Genomic DNA, 21016 nt, shown 5'->3' with positions numbered 1-21016 from the left:
TTTAAATTAATGTTTGAAGTACCACCAATGGGTGGTTCCTTCTCAAGATTTTCAAGTGTATATGAAACATACAACATATTTACTTATTGTATTTATTATTTGTACAGTTGTGAATCACATTAAATAAATAAATGAAAAAAAAATCTTTGAATATAATGATAATATTTATTGGTAATTATATTTATTTATTTTTGTATTAATACTGGAATAATCCATAGGAAACTCTAGTAAAAATGTTTCTTTTACATTAAACCCACGTTTTGAAAGGGGAGGCAATTTATTTCCAAACTGTGAATTATTTTATACTTTAGTTTTATTGTTTCTTTTAAGAGACGATCCGTGTATAAGAAAAAAACATTCATAGTGGAGAAGAGGTTTCACGTTTTTCTTCCTTGATAAACATGTTGGGACCAATATCAGCCTGGCTAAAGAATAAACAAGTCACTCTACCGTACCTTCAATTTGGAATCGGAAGGCATTAATTGGAGATCTTGTAGAAAAGGGAGACTCTGTATAAGCTATTGCTGAAATGGTTTAAAATCCAAAGAAGCCACACCATTTACCTCTCTGATCTCATCCTGCACTCCTTTGTAGAAATGTATTCCTTGAAGTACTAGGAAATCTTCAGAAGAAGACACATCTAGACAGAGGTTCCCAATATTTTTCGGTTTGTAGCCCCCTGAATAATCTGTTTTTTTTTTGTTTCGCGAAGCCCTTAATACATTAGATTTTTCTAAATTTTTGACTTTCTCCAAAAATTGGAAAACTTTCCTTTTTAAACCGGCGGAAAATTAAAAACAGATACTTACTATTTTCGTACTATTTAGTGACTAAAGCATAGGGGGAGAAGCCGTGCTTGCGCACCAGCCGTTTCAAAAAGAAGCGGATTGGAAAGAAAACAATGAAAGACTCGAAAGTTGCAAAATTCTTGGAATTGTGTCAGCATACACGATTGTTGGCGCAATAATTCGAGAATTGGAAATTCCAAGAAAATTGCAGAATTGTTTAATTGAATATTTCGGGGCGCCCTTGTAAAGCCGCCCCGGGAAGCCGCGACGCACACTTTAGGAGTCACTGATCTAGAGTGAAAGATTCAAAGAGTCTTCAGCAACATTTTACGACTGCTTGTCTATGATTTTAGAATACTACAGTTATATCTTTAAAAATACAGTTTTTTAACATGTTACATCAAAACCTCCCGTCCTTTTCAGTCTGAAAAAATCTATAAGGCTAGTTATTCATAAGGGGAGGCTAACTAAATCTTTTCGGCCCTTCCAATTCAAAATCCTGTACATATTTTCCATTTATCCATGGTTTATAATTGCTAATTTGCTTCAAATAAGCAAAATTAAAGGTATATGTCCCCCTACTTCCTAATTTAAGCAATTACAATATATAAAGATGAAAGTCCACATATATACATACATATTTAAAGTGTATATATGTAGACTTTCCTCTGTATATATTGTATTTGCTTAATAAATTAAATTAGGAAGTGCGAAAAAAATCATTCCCAACAGTACCTTTATTTATTTATTTTTTGTTAAAATTAAAGGTACTATAGGGGAAGATTTTTTATTTAAGACCTATTGGAATATTTCTATGAGAATGAGACCTTTCCCACATTAAAGACCACTTACTGATACATTGATTTACCGACTTTAATCAAAATCGTTAAAGTAGGTTTTCAGAAAATACTTAAAAAGAGTAAAATCGATTCTCTCAAGTGGGACTTCTGGTCGATCGATTTAATGAAAACAAGTTGCTGTAACATCTTAGGCATAAAACATCCCAATGCAATTTCAGTATCTTGCGAATATTTTGTTCAGACACACACTCACTATTTTGCAAAAACTTGTAATTTGGACTGAAGGAACCTCGAAACATTCGTTGAATTCCTCGAATTCCACAATTTCGTACTATCGCAATACTTTCCCTTACTTTTTATCCCATATACATATGCGTAAGTAAAATTAAATTATTTCAACATACATTATTTTGTTCCGTTGTTTTAATTTAATATTTATTGCATCACCCGTTATGAAGCCTTGACGTTCATGTTTCTTTATAGTTTAACACATATATTTCAAAGGGTTTTATTATCTTCATGAAAACAGAACTAGAACTGAGGTAGCACACCTCATTTCAGCAACGCTCTTCCCATCAGCCCGGATAGCTCAGTCGGTAGAGCATCAGACTTTTAATCTGAGGGTCTAGGGTTCGAGTCCCTATTTGGGCGCAAACTTTTTGTACATAATCTCAAATCAATAGTATGAAATCCACAATTGATGAAGTTATGTTTCATTTTGTTTTAATTCTTCAATTTTTCCGACATTTATTTTTATATACCACGTTTATAAAAAAAATAAATATTTTTTTAAGGTATTTATACGTCATTATGTGTATTGACAAAGGGAATCCTGTTCTGGTACTTACATATCAAACCTAAAGCGAAAATTAGCCATCACGAGTTATTTACATATATTTATTTCACTAAATGAAAAGATTAAGGGAGATAAAGTTTTATACTTTTCTCTTAAAACTGTTCAATATGAAACTGAAAAAACTTTAAAATTTTACAATAATTCACCGGAGGATTTCCAATTTATATTAAATAGTGTCAGGGATATTATAACTGACAGACAAGACACATTTCGAATTTTTGGTTATTTGCTAAATTTTTTATTCAATTATTATATTAAAAAAAAGAAACGATTGTTACAAAATTGTGTTTTTTTAACTAATTATTAATATTTTATACGTTTATAATGACAGCAGATAACAGCTTATTGCCACTGAGACATAGCCCGTTTATCCGCAAAGTTTTAAATAGTAAAACTTCCATTTTAATCTCTCTTATATCAGATAAAGATTAAAATGCAATTAGAATTTAATACATAGGTGATATATATATGTGATGAGATAAAATTTAAACCAAAAATTAAAGAAAACAAATTTACTTTGCATTAAGGTCGAAAACCACATGCAGACTTCAAAATTATTGGTGTAAAACAAAGATATCTCTTTGCCCTAGATGAACAGTCATCTCTTCTGACAAATGTCGACACCGTGGAATGTTTTAGGTAAAACATTCTTTGAATCTATAAACAATCTTCGATTGTACGTTACTAAGTTTTTAATGTAAAATTTATAATTAATCTGGTTACATTTTTCTACTTAGCATTCCTGTCATATCAGTTCACATCCAGTATGTAATGTATTTCCAAAGGCACACATAACATCTATTGAAGAATGGTGTAAAAACTGGAGAATCAAAATAAATCCTGACAAATCCCACCAGATCACCTTTACTCTCCGTCGTAAACCTTTGGCCTCCTGTCCTATATGGAATACACAGTAAGGAAAAGTATAGTGATCGCATAAAATTTCGCATTCGAGTTTTGACGGAAATACACATTTTTGACTTTTCTTATTTGACGAATTTATTATTTTCCATAGTGAATGACATTCCCTAAATACTACTTTGTTCGTATAATTCATAGGTCCTATTTATTTATATTTTCTCTTGCAATTCATTCCCGAATTACGAGACACTAGTCACAAAATAAAAATTAGTCCAAATAAATAAATAGCTTTTACTGCCAAACTTTTGCCAAAAAGTTGATATAGTTTATTTTAAAGTGAAACTAAAAAAACTAAAGTCCTGCCTGACTCCATTATAATTGAACGCATGGTCTCTAAGAGGATGCAAAAAAAAATTGACAGGTCCTATGATATTTTATATAATATATATAAAGATATATAACATTTTATCTTTAATCTCAGGGAAGTGTTGTGAATCACTTCCACGATGAAATTAAAATTATAATGGACTAGCCGCCGGAGGAGCGACCAACGAGCATATAATTAATTCTATGCAATTATTCGACAGGCAGAAGAAAGACTATATAAAACCTTCGAGATTTATTCACTTAAGGAAATTTCCTTGAGGGTAGTAAATAGAGTACTTAACTGAAGACAATATAGTATTCCTGATGAGTCAAGTATCCATAAATCCTCTAATTCTTGCAACCTCACGCATTGTCCTTCCTTTTGTCACATACTTTTCTGCAGCGAAGGATGGTGATGGAATAAATCATCCTAATGTACTGCCAACAAGACCAAAGCATCCTATTCCATGGTCGACAACAGTATAATAATCATAAAACCGCTTTACTTTTTCTGTATACTTAAACTCATTTAAATTTTAAATATTAAGGTCTTTGATTGAATATGATCCGAGTTGTGTTCAAATAGGCACGAAAATAGCAAAAATCTGTTTATAAGAAATCAACGTTTCGTCCCACTTCCAAGTGATCCAAAAAGAGGAGTGAAATTTATCATTGAGAGAAGAATCCAATCCTTACAGTCCAAAATCCTCCTTACTTTGTCACAAATCAAGTCATCCATCAGGACCTCAATATTCCATATGTTGCCGATTTGGCCAGAACCAGATACCGTCCCTTCCATAATAAACTTCTGAACCATCCAAATCCACTTGTTTCTAACCTAGCTTCTCCTTCATTACCTAATAATCCTCCTACGCGTCTGAAAAGAAGATGGTCTCGAGATCTTCTTCTCTACAAATGTTATTGGAGTTCTATCAGTGGGTAGATTCTCCACATGTTTTTATCATGTTACTATGTCACCTACAGCAAATTTACTTGTTGTATATATGTGAATACAGTTGTAAATATCAATAAATAAATTATTAAAAAAAAAAAAATCATTGAGAGACAAATATATGCGATCCTTTGACGAAGTGAGACAACAATTCATAAATGTGGTCCTGTAACAGACTCCCTATTGATTTCATTTCGTAGTATATTTAATTTATTTGATTCCTTAGTAATAAAGATTAATTTAATATCAGTATTTTTTCAAAATGTTTCAATTACTTGTTTTATTTTTTAGTTCGTTATATCTTCTTTTCTGTGCATTTTTTCTTTTCTTTTTTGTTTGTATCACTTATTTTGTATTCACATTTGGTGTTTTGTTTATGAAATTCCTTAACGTAAGGAAATACCTCATGTAACAGACTCCCTATTGATTTGATTTCGTAGTATATTTAATTATCAAATACTTTAGGTTATGCAAAAGATTTTATTTTATTTTGTTATATTACAAAATATATTGATTATCTGTAATTAATGGGCAGTTTATTTATTTTATTAATTTATACCTAAAGAAATTTGTATTAATAGTAGTTTTATTTAGTTATATTTAAATAATATTATTTTTCTATATTTGATACGTTTTAGTGTTTTATTTTTAATTCGTTATATTTTTTGTTTGTGGCACTTATTTTTTATTCGCATTTGGTTTGTTATTTTACGTACTAGGCGGACCTCCTCTGTATATCTCTAGGGAATAAGAGATTCATAAATTCATATAAACCAAAATCCCTTATTTTTGGCTACTGACAACATTTGGCAACTTTATTAAACGATACTAGCCCTCACCTTCAAGAAATATTTAATTACCTTAAGAAAACAAATATGTACCTATGTTATATATGTATATAACAAATTGTATTTATTACATCAATTAATGACACTTACTGTCATCGAATAATACTTTTTACATTCCTTCTTTTTTTTAAATCTTATCTATTGCTATAATATCTAGTATAGATATAATGATATTGGGAATATTTCCAAAATTGAAGCTCACTCAGTATGCATAAGCAAACATCAACACGCTATGGATTGCATTATCTTATATATATTTTTTAAATCCCTTATTTCTTTGAAATTACACAAATATTAAATTGTATAATTTTAAAAAATTATATTCTGTATGCAATTGGAGTTATTAATATGGTGGACAGCTGGGAGAGTTTAGATCTGACTGTCATTTCTGACTGACGGTGTAGTACACAGCCGGTTCATACTTGCACTCCCCATTCTTTTTATAACACTGAAAACATTGGAATTTCTACTAAGAAAATTTTTTATATATTTCAGAGATTGGGAAAATCCAAGAACATTGGGCTTCTAAACAGGTAGGGTATGACCATGAAAAACAACGAGGCAGAAGAAATCCTAGCAATTAAAAATCATCATCATCGAGAAGAACTATAATTTATAATTATAAAAAAAAAATAATGTACTTCCGTTTTATTTTATTTTCTTACTGTCATAACAGAAATATGTTCCTTTCTTTATTCTAATTATTTATCTGTTTCTTCTTTATTCTTGGGTTATTTTAATATTCGTCCTTCGCTCACGAATCTTCAGTTCTAAAATTCATGTCCACCGGGCTTTGAAAATTGGACGAAACAAAAAAAAAAAAAAAATTGAGGGGTTTCATTAAAAATTGTGCAGTATAGGCTAAATTATTTTCTACATCATTTTGATTTTTTGTGTGTGTGTATTTATCGTCATGCATTTACGAAATAGATTTTTCTTGTTAGAAACTAAAAGATTTTGCAATTAATATAATTTTTATAAAAAATTAAAGTAACTTAGAGATAGTGGACATTAGCTTTGTACATGATTACTTCTAGCATAGATATTTATTGCAATTATAACAGTTATTAAGTGTTTTCATTATGTGGGACTCATTAATGTCGATCAGATATCGCACATCTCATTTCAGCACGAAATTTAATCAGCCAGAATAGCTCAGTCGATAGAGCATCAGACTTTTATCTGAGGGTTAAAGGTATGTTAGACCAAATCAATTGCCGAAATCAAATCCCAAACGGTCACTCCATTCACAAAAAACGTTTTTTGAACACGTTCATTACGTTCGCTCAATCAGTAACTTACTTAGTTGATTACATTCACTTACCTATTTTAATAGGAATTGATTATCAATGAATATTGAATATCACATCATTTGAAGTGAAACCACTTCACCGATGTCCAAAACTCTAGAAAGAAAATATTATACTAGAGTTAATTGGTTTTGTGACGCCTGATGAAAAGGAAGTGTTGAGCGAGGAACGCTGGCCAAGTTCATACAAGTTCACTGCAAAGATAAGGTCTTTTTGAAACGCCTCTAGTTCGAGTTCTTATTTGGGTGTTACTTCTTACTTCTTTATATCAATATTATGTATTCTCTTAGGTCTATTACTAATGTCTGAAGTGTATCATTGAAAGTAATACTAAAAGATGTAAAAATAAAAAATAAAAAAAATCTTAAATTAAATTTAAAAAAAGAAATTTGTTTAATTTAGATATTTGTTAGTTCAATTATTTCCATATAACCTTTGCTAACTTAAATAGAAACAATTTAGAGTTATTAAATTTAAATAATAAATATATACGTATATTGTAACAATAAATACGTTTATTGCCATGGATCATTCATAAATAGTATAAAACTCTCCCAAAAAATACAACGTTTGATGTAAAAAAGTACATTTAATGAGAGGCAGAGTTGCTTTTTTTTACTTTTTCCAAAATTTAAAAATCATAAAAATAGAAACATATTTTTTAATTAATGACCTTTAATATAAAACAATCTATAAATAGCTCTGCCAAAAAAAAAATTATTGTTGTTAGTATGGGATTAAGATATATTTTACAATTCTAACATTGAAAAATACAAAATAAGTTGGATTTAATCTTAGATCAACCCAAGAGAGATTAACTCTAGGAACATTCCAACACACACCACAAGACTCTAACACGTAGGCAAAAGAGAGGTGACACAACACACACCACAACATTATCTTTTTCATAGGACATAAGTTCTGTCCTTATTTATGATTATAAATGTCATTCTTCCCTCTAATATTTATCCAGCGCAAGTAATCTGTTTATTCAACAATAGTACGCACCAATAACATCCATTTTTAATGATTAGAAATTCCCTTACAAATTCATGAGCATCTTAAAGAACAATAGATAACTAACAAATTAACATATCTAAAATTCACGCATAATCAGGAGAAAAACGATAATATTCCATAATGTCAGACCGGAAAAAGCACGTTTAACTGTTTATGCTAAAGCATACTAACCGTATTGAGACAGTATATCATTCTAAAACTTAAGTTCGACATAAATCGATAGCTTACTTCAAAGCGATGCTAAGTATATTTGCACTAACTTTGCAAATAATACATTTAAGGTTCTTTCTCAAGGAAAAAATTAAATAAGCTCGAAAAAACATACCTCTTTTTGGTTTATTACTACATAGTCAAAGTCATTAAAAACTTCCTCTAATTACTATCACTACCTAAGAGATGCATCCAAAGAGGCAGGCGCGAAGTAGACAATCGATCGCGTACAATCGATACCTCACAACGGCAGTTAGTTCGATAGTAGCTGTTGGTTAGTACGATGGTGACCAGGGAAGAAGCCGTCATGAGCGGCTTTAACGAAGAGATGATGATGATGAAAAAGAAAATACAACTCTCCGGTAGGATATATATATAAATGTAATAGAATTCAATAAAATATAAGGTACCAAGACCATGTACCATTGATTTTTCTTCTAGCACCTTCATGTGCTATTGTAGGAATCATCTATTAAGCAGTTTTAACCAATAGATTTAGAATCATATCATTTGAATTTAAGTTTACAAATTTATCACCTTACCTATATACAAAAACTAAGGGACGTGACAACCGTGCGCGTTCTGGTTTGGGTTCCGGAACGCTTGGGACGGAACGTCGTGGGTTCGATTCCCTCCTCGGCAGTTAATATTTATTTATGGACGGTGCCGAAAATGAATGATGAAACTACCACGTAGATTTGTACGCGGCGGCAACTTCAAAGAAGCCACCACGGGTTGGCAAAAAAACCACTTGCCGAACTATTTCCCCGACCAGTTACTAATACCAATATACAAAATCTTAAAAATCTAATTCGGTGAGTGCATCCCACAACATTTACTTACTCAACAATAATAATTTCTTTATTATTCACAATAACAATACTTCCCCTTAATATATTTCCCTACAATAGCTGACCCGTAAGAAAATTTAGCACAAATCTAACAAGTTGACACCACATTTTAATATTTTTTTGTTACCAGATCGGGGGGTTTGCATGGTTGTCATAACAATTATCTTTGGTTTAACTTACAGATAATGTGGAGGTTTAGACTCGTTTAAAAAGGACACCTTTAACGATTTAGAAAGTTATTGTTATTGATTAATTTTAATTAATAAAAATTCATTATCAACAAAAGAAAACAAAATAAAATAATAGTTGAAGAATAAAAAAAAAAAATTGAAGAATAAAAGAAATTAAAAAAAATTAGCAACAAAATAATAATATTTATAGAATTAATAAAATAAATAACTGACCCATACGCTGGAAAAAATAAATAAATAATAATGATCATAATAAAAATAAATAAATACACAGTTCATAGTAGAATAGCCTGGGTTTGAAGTCGGATGTCTTACATTGTAAGCCACTGCATTTATAAATACTGGTTTTGGAAATGGAACTTTATTGAACAATTCTTTAAGAAACGAATTCATCTATAGATTTCAATTGTCAGTTCAGAATGCATATGACTGACGCTTGTTAACCTACGGGCATCTACTATGATTTTTAGGACCTTGTTTTGAAATTACTGTAATTTTTTTTCTATTTGTATAAGATACCCCCCCACTTCACAACAGTACAGCAGTAATGGTCTTGATTTTGTTTTATACGTAAGAATGGTTGTGTCTGATTTTAATTTAGACTACCTATCAATGAAAGGATACATTTACCAACCTTGTATAGGTTAGGGTACGTTTAGTATTGATATGGTGATTTCCGATAAGGCGACGAGCCAGATGAACTCCAAGCTATTTAACTGCATCATGATGCCAACATTCCATTGCAAGAGAGGGGGGGGGAGAAAGTAAATTTTTGAATATTGAACCTGATCATTTATTTGGTAAAGTATTGTTCTAGATCTTTAGGGCGAGTCTGCGATGTATTTTTGATACATCAAACCTAAAAATTGATTCATCAAAAGAATCGTTACATACCTACTGAAGGACAGTCTAACATTTAATGCAATCATTTCCAGGTATAGTAAATCTAATATATAAAAATGAATTTTTGTTTGTCCATACTTTATGCTCTGCCGCACAGCTATAGGGTATTTTTATTAAATGTTAAGGATTTTCTCGGGAAGAATATAGGCTGGTCGGTTTTCTAAAAAAAGAAAAATATATTGTCAAAATTAAGAATTTTTGGAGCGTAGCTCTAAAATTATATATTTTATCATTGTTATTATATTCCAATCAATTTTTCTCTTTCTAAAGAATTAAAAATATATTACTGATTCTATTAAATGATTTTTTATTCACTAAAAATTTTAAAAAACGTAATAAGTAATTCAGTAAAATAGGTTAACAATTTTTTTTTTTGGATAAAATAAATCATATTCGTTTTTTTCTTTCGTATGAAACCTACTTTTGTTTCACTCCTAAAAAATCTTTAACCGCAATTTGATAGGTTAGTTAGTCTGAATTGTTTCAATATAGAACTAATATTGAAGCAGAATGAGTGTTATATAAAAACTATTCATAATTTATGCAATATATAAATAGGCTTATAATATAACTATATATGTATAACTTAAGTTTCGGTGAAAGCAAAAAAATATTTAAAATAAAATTAATTCCTATACACATATCATTGTAAAAAAAAAACTCACAAGTTCCTCGAACTAAACTCTATTTATAATATAATTTAAACCTAAGAACATAATAAAATAACTCTCCATACAATACATGAACAAGTTAAAAACATTCTTAAAAAAGAAATATAACAAATTTACATTTTCTGTAATACTATTTGGATGTGCCAATATGAGGACACTCTAGCTTTTATTGTGTGATTGCTGGAAGTTTAAACTGTTCAATTTGGACAGTTCTCCTCTTTCTCGGTTCTCTGACAATTTCTGATGTAACTATGCTGTTCTCTAATGGCTATCACCCTGAATGGACCTTCGTAACGCTCTGTATCTTTATCCCTGTAACAGCTGACTCAGACCGAAACTTATATATATGACAATTATGTAGATAATTAATTTGCCTAAAATAATTAGAATAAATCAACTAAATCTTTTCCTGTTACTATGTATCTTACAATAGTCAATTTTTATATCTTCATTTAAATATTAATTCATATCAAAGTTTCAATGGTGTTCAATTAATGTATACATGCTCAAATATTGCATTAGCAAAGCATTGCCGAGTCTTGTAGTCGTAATTATAAAATTCCGTTGGTATTTTTTGGAAAAAAAAAAAGTCCAAATCCAGCTATCATTCGATCTAGAAGACCAGGATCCTTGGTTATTAGTTCTCTCATTTACTTCGAGATGAATAAAGAAACTACAACTCCAGCACTGCCATGGCGATCTTAACAAGGAAAAATGTAAAATGGTAAATGGTTTTAAAAATCCTACAAATCGCAGATTTAAATCTATTTTTCGGCATTTGATTGTAATGAAAAGAAATATTTCCATACAAAAAGTACAAACGTTTTGTTGATGAGTTGAAACATACTAATTGGATAATAAGAAAGTACATAGAAAGTTGGTCAGGTATGGTTATCACTGGAATCGCCGAAAACAAAACAATATTATGTACGCAAGAAAATAATGTTCTAGAGTGGACCCTGATACTCAATATTATCGTCAATATAATGCGCAATATTTTGCAATTCAGTGACCACCTATAGATCATATTGAAAGATTGCGCAGTGTAAGGTTTCAATCAATAAGAGTTTGATTTTTACTGTACAATAAAATACTATAAAAAATGTTAAATATTGGATTATATATTGGTATAATTGTACAATATTGGATCAATTATATCTAAAAACAGAATAACAAGAACTGAGAAAATGACAAATAATACTACAAACAGATCATATCACTTGAATAGTGACACATCAGACAAAAAAGTGTTGGTTTTATTTAGAATGGACGTGGTCCAAATATATTGCCGCAGACAGCGGTTTCTTTCTGTACTAAGGTTCCTCTAGACTGGCACAATACTAGTATGGTTGTCAGAAAGTAAACACTGTCTTCAGTACAATCTATAGAATACATCACATACGCTACACACAACATACGCATAGAATACGCAACATAATTTTTTTGTCAGATGTGCCACTATTTCAACAAACCAGCTAATTAATACATACATATTAAAAATGGAACAGTGCTCTTTGTAAATAATGAAAAAATAGAAAATTAACATAATGAGAAATGTGCGAAAGTTAAAAGTTAGAACAAATAAAATAAATAAGTTTCATTTATTTGTGTTTCTTACTACTGCGCTGACTGCACCCTAGACCATCTCGTCATAACGAACATACGATCAACAAGAATACGTTATTGACATTGTATCATGTGGAGGTAATCGGAAACATTATTTTGCTAAGTATTGGCTGATAATATCGATCGTCTGAGGGCCACATAAGTCAAGTTTCTTGCTCATCCGAGACTGTAATTTAGCTTGTAATACAATAGTATGCTTCATAAATGAAAATAAAAAATAAATTAAATAAAATAAAAAATTGACTCTTCAGCAAAAAAATAAATAATAACCTGTTGACTTAATACATATCTTAAAATGACCGAATTTTCCGATAACATTCCAGATTGCGACTAGAAGGAATAACAGCACATAAAAGAAATATTGCCCGGAGTTATAATAATGTGATCGAACATACGCAGACTATTGATATATGCAAGTGAGAGATGAGTAGCATCAAAGGGAGATGGTGGAGGTATCGAGATAAAAAAAGAAGTTGGGCGTGGAGAGGCGGGCAGTGACCTCCTCTATGCTAAAGACGCAGACTCTTGCATCATGTCACGGCTCAGCTCTGGGAGTATCTGCTTCACGATGTAGTGGATATCTTGCCTAGCCGTCATCTTACCGGCTAACTGCCTCTTCCTATACAAGGCACCTCTTTATAAAAGACAGTACCAGAAAATGACATTAGCGAACACAGAGCTCGGTAGCACATTATGATTAAGGCCCATTTAGTACAGTCCACGGCATAAAATCCATCCCATAGAAACTCTATAAATAATTTCTACCATACTCAACATAGAAACGTAGTTCTGATGGTTTTAATTTTTTACTAATTAGTTGAGTAAATTAATTAAGTAATGATTATGAGAGATAGTTGACCGTGGATGATAAATGAGATGGTTGGGGGTGCGGTCAATGAAAAACACAAATAAGTATGATTAACTTATTTTAATGTGCCAACGTTTCGGCTAGAGTTTCTAGCCTTCTTCAGGGCTAAAAACAAAACAAGATAACAACCACAGTAAGTATAGAAAAATAAAAAAATATAAAAAGAAAGTATAAACAGAATAATTTTATTTTTAATAATTTTAAAATAATTTTTAAGAATAATTTTTTCCTTACCCGCGTTATAAGTTTTGTACACTATACTTATAATATGCCTCTTTATCATCTATTATTGTTACATATATTTTCTTTTCATATTTAAATTTTAAATTAATAATAACTAATATGTTCATACTTCTTTGCATTATATAACTTAATTTTTATTTCATTTCCTTAAGTATGTTATTGTACCCACTTTTTCAATTACCTATGTATACATTTTATTTCCCGCTTCTCTCATCACTTCATTTTATTAATTCTATTTTGTAAATTATTCATTGTATGTGTAAAATTATTCTGTTTATACTTTCTTTTTATATTTTTTTAATTTTCTATACTTACTGTGGTTGTTATCTTGTTTTGTTTTTAGCCCTGAAGAAGGCTAGAAACTCTAGCCGAAACGTTGGCACATTAAAATAAGTTAATAAATTAATCATACTTATTTGTGTTTTTCATTGACCGCACCCCCAACCATCTTCTCCTCATTTAATTAAGTAATGATTTAGTACTTTTTCATTGTTTTTCGACCATATCTCCTGAACAATGGATCCTAGTGAAAAAGTTACAATACGAACTAATAAACATCATTACATTCTGCATAGAATAAGCACCATAATTTATTGTTTCGGTCAGGTAGAATGTCGTAAACCGTAAAGGAAATAATATAAAATTTTGCCAAAAACTGAGATACAGTACTATACATGAGTCCAAAACAGAGAAATCCATTTCCGGAAGTTCTAAAGCGGTTGCAAAACAGTTAATTATTTTGATAATGAGTTACGTTATTCATCAGAAGCCCTTTCTTTTGATTTTTCATCTATAAATCCGAAATGATAGACGCTTACGAATAAGTTACAATTCTAACATGTACCATAACTTAATATTTTCTTACATGGTATGGTCAAAACCCACTTACGGATACATAAAGACTTCACTTATCTTCAGACCAATAAGGAACAGCCAGGGCAGTATATTTTACGACCGAATTATTGCGTTACGTGCCCATTCGACGAAGAAATTTGTTTTTTTATTAGTTATGCTATATTCAGGATTTATAGGCTGAAAGTTAAGTGAAAGACCAAAATTTCGGTACTAGTTACTCGATCAAACCAATTTGCTGCTTAGTAACCGTTTTAGGACGGCTTTATTATTATTTTATTTTATTTATTTTTTTACTTTTGACGGTATACGACGTATATTTCATTCTAGTCATTCCATTTGACGCAGACTTTTAATAATGCTTAACTTCATATGCTGTAACATTTCCCATAGGAACGAACATTTAGAAGTTGTAGGCGAAAAACAACATAAAAAAAACTAATTCTTTTATTAAATTAAATAATTAGCTAACTGGTAAAAGTTTTAAAATCGCCAGAAATTTGTTTCCGTGTCAAGTATGATAGATTCTAATTTTAGAAATTATTTTGGACTAGAGTGCTACCAATGAGTAGTTTCTCTATACGCCTGTAACACTCCATTTTAACTAAGATCAAATTTACTGAATGTATTATATAATGTACAGTTGTAAATTTCAATAAAGATATAAAAAAAAAAATTATTTTGGAGGATTTATTGCTAAAGGTAACCCTTGTTGACAGAGGGACAACGGAAGGCGGAGTATGAAGAGTTTGACGCCGAAAAGAAGAGAATCGTGGGACAGATTCGGGCTCTGAAGAAAGAGATCCGAGAAATGAGCTCCGCTAAACCAACTCAGGTAAGAGATAAAGAAATATAGAGTTTTCTTTAGAATAACGCAGTATTATAGATTTTCTTCTTTTTTAAAAATATCTTTATCAATATAATATTTTCACTACAAAGTCTTTTATTAATCTTATATCTAAGTTTTAATGATAATGTTAAGGTCTGAACATATCATTAAACACCATCATCATCATTGAATACTGATTCAAGTAGCATAAAACTTCCAATAATTGAATAAAGGGCTTATGTTATAGATAAAGGATTTGTAGTGATTTTAAAGAAATGAGTACTATTATAAAACAAAATCTACAATAATCTACAAAACAAAAATCATCTAAATCGGACCAATATTAGCGAAGTTGAGAAATATTAAACTTTGAAAATAAGTTCTTTAGTTAAAGTCTTTTAAGTGTATAGTTTTTCAAATACATAGGTCTCCAATATCTCAAAAATTATACAGGTGACATTTCGAGAGAAAGTATGATTAATTAACGATATCTCTTCGAAGTAAACTAGCTTCGCAAAGTTGAGTATACCGTCGGAAAGTTGGTGAAATAAAGTAACTTTTATAAATCCTCAAGATTGCATCTAGAAAATTCAATGCGTGACTTTCATGTGAAGGTATTTCTGGAAATTTTTGACGTGTTTACTCTACTACGGTCGCTTAACAATAGAATATTTTTGAAATTGGCAGCTATCTTTTAGTAAATTGATCTTAGATTCTTAAAATCGAGACAAAAGTAGGAAAATCTTTAGCTACGATATAGAAATTTGAATGCGTACAGCAGATGTCGAATCAAAATCGCTTACACAAGTCAATATTAAAAGCCGTCTAGTCAAAAATGAGCATAACACAAACTCTGAGTTACATCTGACAAACCCACTTTTCTTTTAAGAATATTGAGGTGCTATCCTAACACACTTGGACTCCTAAAGCAGGATCCACACGTGTGGCACTTGCCGCAAACCTAAAATATCTAAGAATCCTTGGTAAATAAAGAAAGTAGCAACTATCGCATTTGTGTTCCAAAGGACAGATATAATGGACTTTAGACTTGAGTCGGCTATAACCTTGGGTTTAAACTATTTTAATTATATCTATCTATCAGTAGGGACTACAACCCTACGATGGGTCCTGGCCTCCATTCGGGTCGGTTTTGGGCTGCTGCCTTCCAATTTCGGACTCCAAGCAGGTCTCATGCGTCTTGTACAATGCCATCCATCCACAGACTCTTCTTGGACAATGGATTTCTTCTTCGATGACTCTTTTAGCATTTCGCCGGGATTCATCCGCGCAACATGTCCTGCCAACTCAAGGCGTCCTAGCCTAACAAAGGTCATAATATCTATATCCTGGAGCAGCTCATAGAGTTCCTTATTTCTTCTTCTTCTCCAGCTTTCCTCATCCTTTACCGGTCCATAAATTCTTCGAAGGATCCTCTCGAAGATCAACAGATTATTTCTACCCTGTGTGGATAGGGTCCATGTCTGGGAGGCGTATGTTAGGACAGGCCTAATTACAGTTTTATATAAATGGACCTTTCTTTTCCTGCTAATGAGCTTGCTCTATTAATGTTAATTATAGAAATAAATAAAATAAAGAAAGATAGATGGAAGGAACCATAAATGTCGACAAATAAGGTGGTGCATGATCAAAATTCATATAAATGGTACTAGACAACCTATAAATTCAACTTTTGTCCTCAATTTATTTACCCAAGCATATAATGCATTTAAAAACGCATGTTTTGGCGATATTAATGAAAATATAAACGGCTAAAGTTAATTGACAAGATTTGAAACAATCTATTTACACCTAATTGATACAATTTTAAAGTAAGCAATCTTAAGAGTTAATGAATAACTCCGAAAATAGAGGAAATTCTTTAGTTAACTCAAACAATGAGTGCACACATATTATTTATCCGCAGGCACTTCTGGAACAATAGCAACAGATCACAAATAGCTAGTCCAAACACTCTTTGATTTGTGCCTAAAAACCGACATTCGATGTGTCGGCCACTAATTGAGGCCAACTTGTACCAGCCGATCCAAATTACTTATTCACACGCATGCGCATGCATGGATTTCTTTGGTAAGTGTGTAAGGGCTTGATCAAAACCATTTCGTACGTCCATTTTGATCTTGGACAGCCGCATGCCCTCCTGATTATCTATCCTGAAGTCACTCAGGTCGACCGTAATGGGATCGCATGTCTTCCATGAGAGCCATTTTTTTCCCTCCTCGGACTAAACGCCGGACGTGGAAATCGCATGTCATCTCTAATTGATGGAAATGAGCCTCATTTTTTTTTTATTTTTTTTTTTAACGGTTCTTAGCATTTTTGCTTTTGTCCTTTTTCCGGAGTGATTCTCAAACGACTCGATTGGGCGTCAATGATCAGCTTCATTTATCTACGAACAATGTTAACGAAACCCGTTAAAACTAAAAATTCCACAAGTAAATGTTATAAGCTATAATTAGATGAAAGATTTGTATAGAAATGACCCTTAAGTACTTGCGTGGACATTAGGAGCAGGATAGCTCAGTGCCACTGCCTGGCCTAGTTAAGAGATCCTACTGTGGCACATCCAGCCTATAATAACGGAATACTCTTTAATAGGTTAATAAGTCTTAGAGGGACAGATTTTATTATAAGTATATTATTCGCTACTATTTAATTTTGAAGTCAACAATTGCTTTATGTACATCAATAATTTTTTTGAACATTGTGTGATGTCAAAAATAATTTGCAATTTTAAATAAACAAAATTAGCGGAATTCCCTCTGTCAATAAATAAATAAAAACAACTGAAAAAAATAATTAGCAAATACACATATACATCAGTGGCGCCATCTATCATCTACAGATGGAACTAGTTCAGTACTTAAAATCAGTACATGTGTCCGATTCAGTTTGTCTGAAAATTACAGTTACTAAAAATTTAAACAAAAAAAATTAAAAGTGTGTTAACTGCTCCAAAGGATTCAAAATCTTTGCATGATAAAATATAAAAAATTTCATTTTCCAAAACAAATAGGTAAAAAAGTTATACATTGCAAAAATATAAAACATGAAAATGCTTTTTGAACTACAACCATAATATTTTGAGAAATGAAGAAACTAGTTTATTTTCCAAAGGCAGAAAAATTTTTATGATAATTGAAAAAATGTAAGCTTTCATTACAAATTCAATCATTATAAATTATGCGTAATATATATTATATAAATATGAATATAATATATGATAAATCATTTCTTGATATTATAGATGAATTCCTAGTAAAATATTTGTTATTCAAAATATTTATTGTTCTTTACCTGTATTTTTAAAACTGTATTTGTTTAATGTTATTATTCTAGTTTGAAAGATGGATGTGACATTTATTGCACATTTATTGATCCTATTCAAATATTTAATGAGGCTAACTTATCAAATTAAATATTTAAATAGATCATTCATTATATATATTATGAAACAGAATACATAAAGCACTAAAATAGTTACAAAAAATATATAAGGTGTTTTTTCATAGTTGATTTTAGAATAACGTAAAAACGTTTACCCATAAAAATATTATTCGTCTTTTTTTTTAATGTTCATATAAAATTTATTCGTGCATATTTATGTCATTCAACCCTAATAAAAACTGCACTGAAATTCCTTCATCAAGAGGCTTTTTTCAGCCTTCCTTAAAAAATTTTTGAGTTCCGAAATAATTTCTGCAACAGATCGGGCCGCTTTTTTAACACATTCTCCAAATTTTTTCTCTCTCTACGCCAAATTACTTAACTTTAGTTGACAATAATTATTTAATAATTTTTTTATTCTCAATATGATAGTTCTGACGAAGCCCTGCAAAGTGGGGCGAAACATTGGAGAACGATAAATAGTTTTCTTTTACTATTTTGATAGCTTTATTGACCGCCACCCGGACTATCTTCCTATAGTTTTCAAAAGTAATTTACAATAAATATTTTGGATAAAATATAATCTCCAGTTCCAATTCAAATCGTTCCAGGGGAATATACAAATCTTTAGTTGAATTTATTTCGCTCCATGCTTTTAAGCAATCTTTTTGAGCAATATTTGATTGGATCTTCTTCAAACCCATCATCGTCGCTAATATAATCACTTACACTTATCATGTAATTTGTTTGAATATATCTATACAATGACTATATCCATTTTAGGGAAACGTCAATCTGAAAATCATTTTGTTGACATCAACACAATAGCTGTTAAGTAATAAATAGAGAAATTAACAATATTTCAACTTCCACCAATAGACGATCAATTTAAAATCTAGCAAGCTCGTAATTTTAATTATTAATTAATTATATTAAACTTGTTTTATATTTTATAACTGATAAAAGGTACTGGGGGTGCGACCTCTACTACCCCTCCCTCCTAAGAGCTATGCCTTAGTATATCATCCATTATACATCGAATTGCTTTATTAATAAATTCGGACATCAACGTTTCGTTCATTTTGAAAATTTCATCACCCATATTTTCTTTTTATGCTTTATGCCCTCTAAAAGTGTAAAATATGGATTTTAGGAAGATATATTTTGATTCATTTCCTTGCAGTTGGTAGATCTGGAAGAGCTGAAGAAGAGCGGTAGTTCGACCCGAGAGCTGAAAGCTTGGGAAGGGAAGACTCCTGAAGAAGTAATGGAGGTGCTGGACCTACAGTGCATCGACTTGAAGAAGAAACTGGACCTCACCAAGTATGAAATAGGAAAGGTATCGGTTAAGTAAGGCTGCTTTATTTATTGTTTATTTAATAGTTAAGTAAGCCATAAACCATTATAAGAATAAACAAAATCATCATCCTATGTACACAATAAAGAAAAATTACGGAATACCAACATTGCTTAAGATAGTTTTTAAAGAGAACATGCTCAAATTTACCATCCTAGTACAATTAAAAAAAAGAATTATTTTCATACAAAAATTCCCTTAACTATAATTATATCTTGATATATTTATTTCTGTATTTTATCTATACAGTAAATAACTCATGGATAGTCTATGATTAGGACTGAATAAAACAATTGGAATAATTCAATAAATTACATACAAAATTATTAAACTAAATTATATTAAACTATTTTTAATAGTTGCTTAAAAATAAACGATATTACATTTTATCAATCACATTACGATTTGAAAGTTCAAAAACAAAAATGATTCCCGCCCGAACAGGGACTTGAACCCTGGACCCTCAGATTAAAAGTCTGATGCTCTACCGACTGAGCTATCCGGGCTGATGAAGTACGTTAAACACATAATAAGTGGTTTCCAAAATAATTTTTAAAAAAAATATATTTTTTCGAACTATATTTTAAATAATATTTATTAATTTTACTTTTGGAAAATATATTATCAATGCTTTTTATACTTATGTGTGTAGGTATACTAAACAATAAAAATGCATCAATTATTAATTAATAATTTTAATGATATAACTATTTAATATTTACATTATAAAATTGTTCACCGACCGACTTGGTAACTGAACACTGGACCCTCGGATTAAAAGGCCGAAGTTATATTGACTGAGCTTTCCACTAGCTTTAGTGATAATAATAAATACATAATTCGTTATTCTAAATTATTTACTTTTAATTTCATATTTCTTGCTTTGGACTGTTACTTGAGTAATTGTTAATACTAATTTTTATATTTACATGCACATACATATAAAAAGTAAAAATGCAAATTGTTGTTAAATATTATGTTAAAGTATGATCTGATGTATTTGTACAAGGCAACAACTAAAAAGAAAGTAAATACTAATGACTAAATGTAATAACTATTTTGTATAGTAATAATAATCAATGGTATTACGATTTGAAAGTTCAAAACAAAAATGTTTCCCGCCCGAACAGGGACTTGAACCCTGGACCCTCAGATTAAAAGTCTGATGCTCTACCGACTGAGCTATCCGGGCTGATGAAGTACGTTAAA

At 30.6% G+C, this 21016-nt stretch overlaps 1 protein-coding gene and 3 non-coding genes across 4 annotated transcripts in view; 2 read left to right on the top strand and 2 right to left on the bottom strand.

The window, feature by feature from the left end:
* The first annotated feature begins 2166 nt into the window (after positions 1–2166).
* On the top strand, positions 2167–2239 carry TRNAK-UUU (transfer RNA lysine (anticodon UUU)). Its single transcript has one exon. It is a non-coding gene; the product is annotated as a tRNA-Lys (tRNA).
* A 6051-nt stretch (positions 2240–8290) lies between these two features.
* Positions 8291–21016, top strand: part of CCDC151 (Coiled-coil domain containing protein 151) — a 46494-nt gene continuing 33768 nt past the window's right edge. The window contains exons 1-3 of the mRNA XM_067046482.1: positions 8291–8373; positions 14936–15051; positions 19634–19800. Coding sequence (XP_066902583.1) covers positions 8295–8373; positions 14936–15051; positions 19634–19800 — 362 coding nt within the window. The 5' untranslated portion in view covers positions 8291–8294. The remainder of the gene's footprint in view (positions 8374–14935; positions 15052–19633; positions 19801–21016) is intronic.
* Positions 20241–20313, bottom strand: TRNAK-UUU (transfer RNA lysine (anticodon UUU)). The gene has a single exon. It is a non-coding gene; the product is annotated as a tRNA-Lys (tRNA).
* Positions 20927–20999, bottom strand: TRNAK-UUU (transfer RNA lysine (anticodon UUU)). Its single transcript has one exon. It is a non-coding gene; the product is annotated as a tRNA-Lys (tRNA).

The sequence above is a fragment of the Halyomorpha halys genome, unplaced genomic scaffold (genome assembly GCF_000696795.3).
Source record: "Halyomorpha halys isolate HHAL.00 unplaced genomic scaffold, Hhal_1.1 Scaffold916.1, whole genome shotgun sequence".
In the NCBI taxonomy this organism is placed as follows: domain Eukaryota; kingdom Metazoa; phylum Arthropoda; class Insecta; order Hemiptera; family Pentatomidae; genus Halyomorpha; species Halyomorpha halys.
The sequence above is the reverse complement of the archived record's forward strand: the minus strand, read 5'-3'. Positions and strand labels throughout refer to the sequence as shown.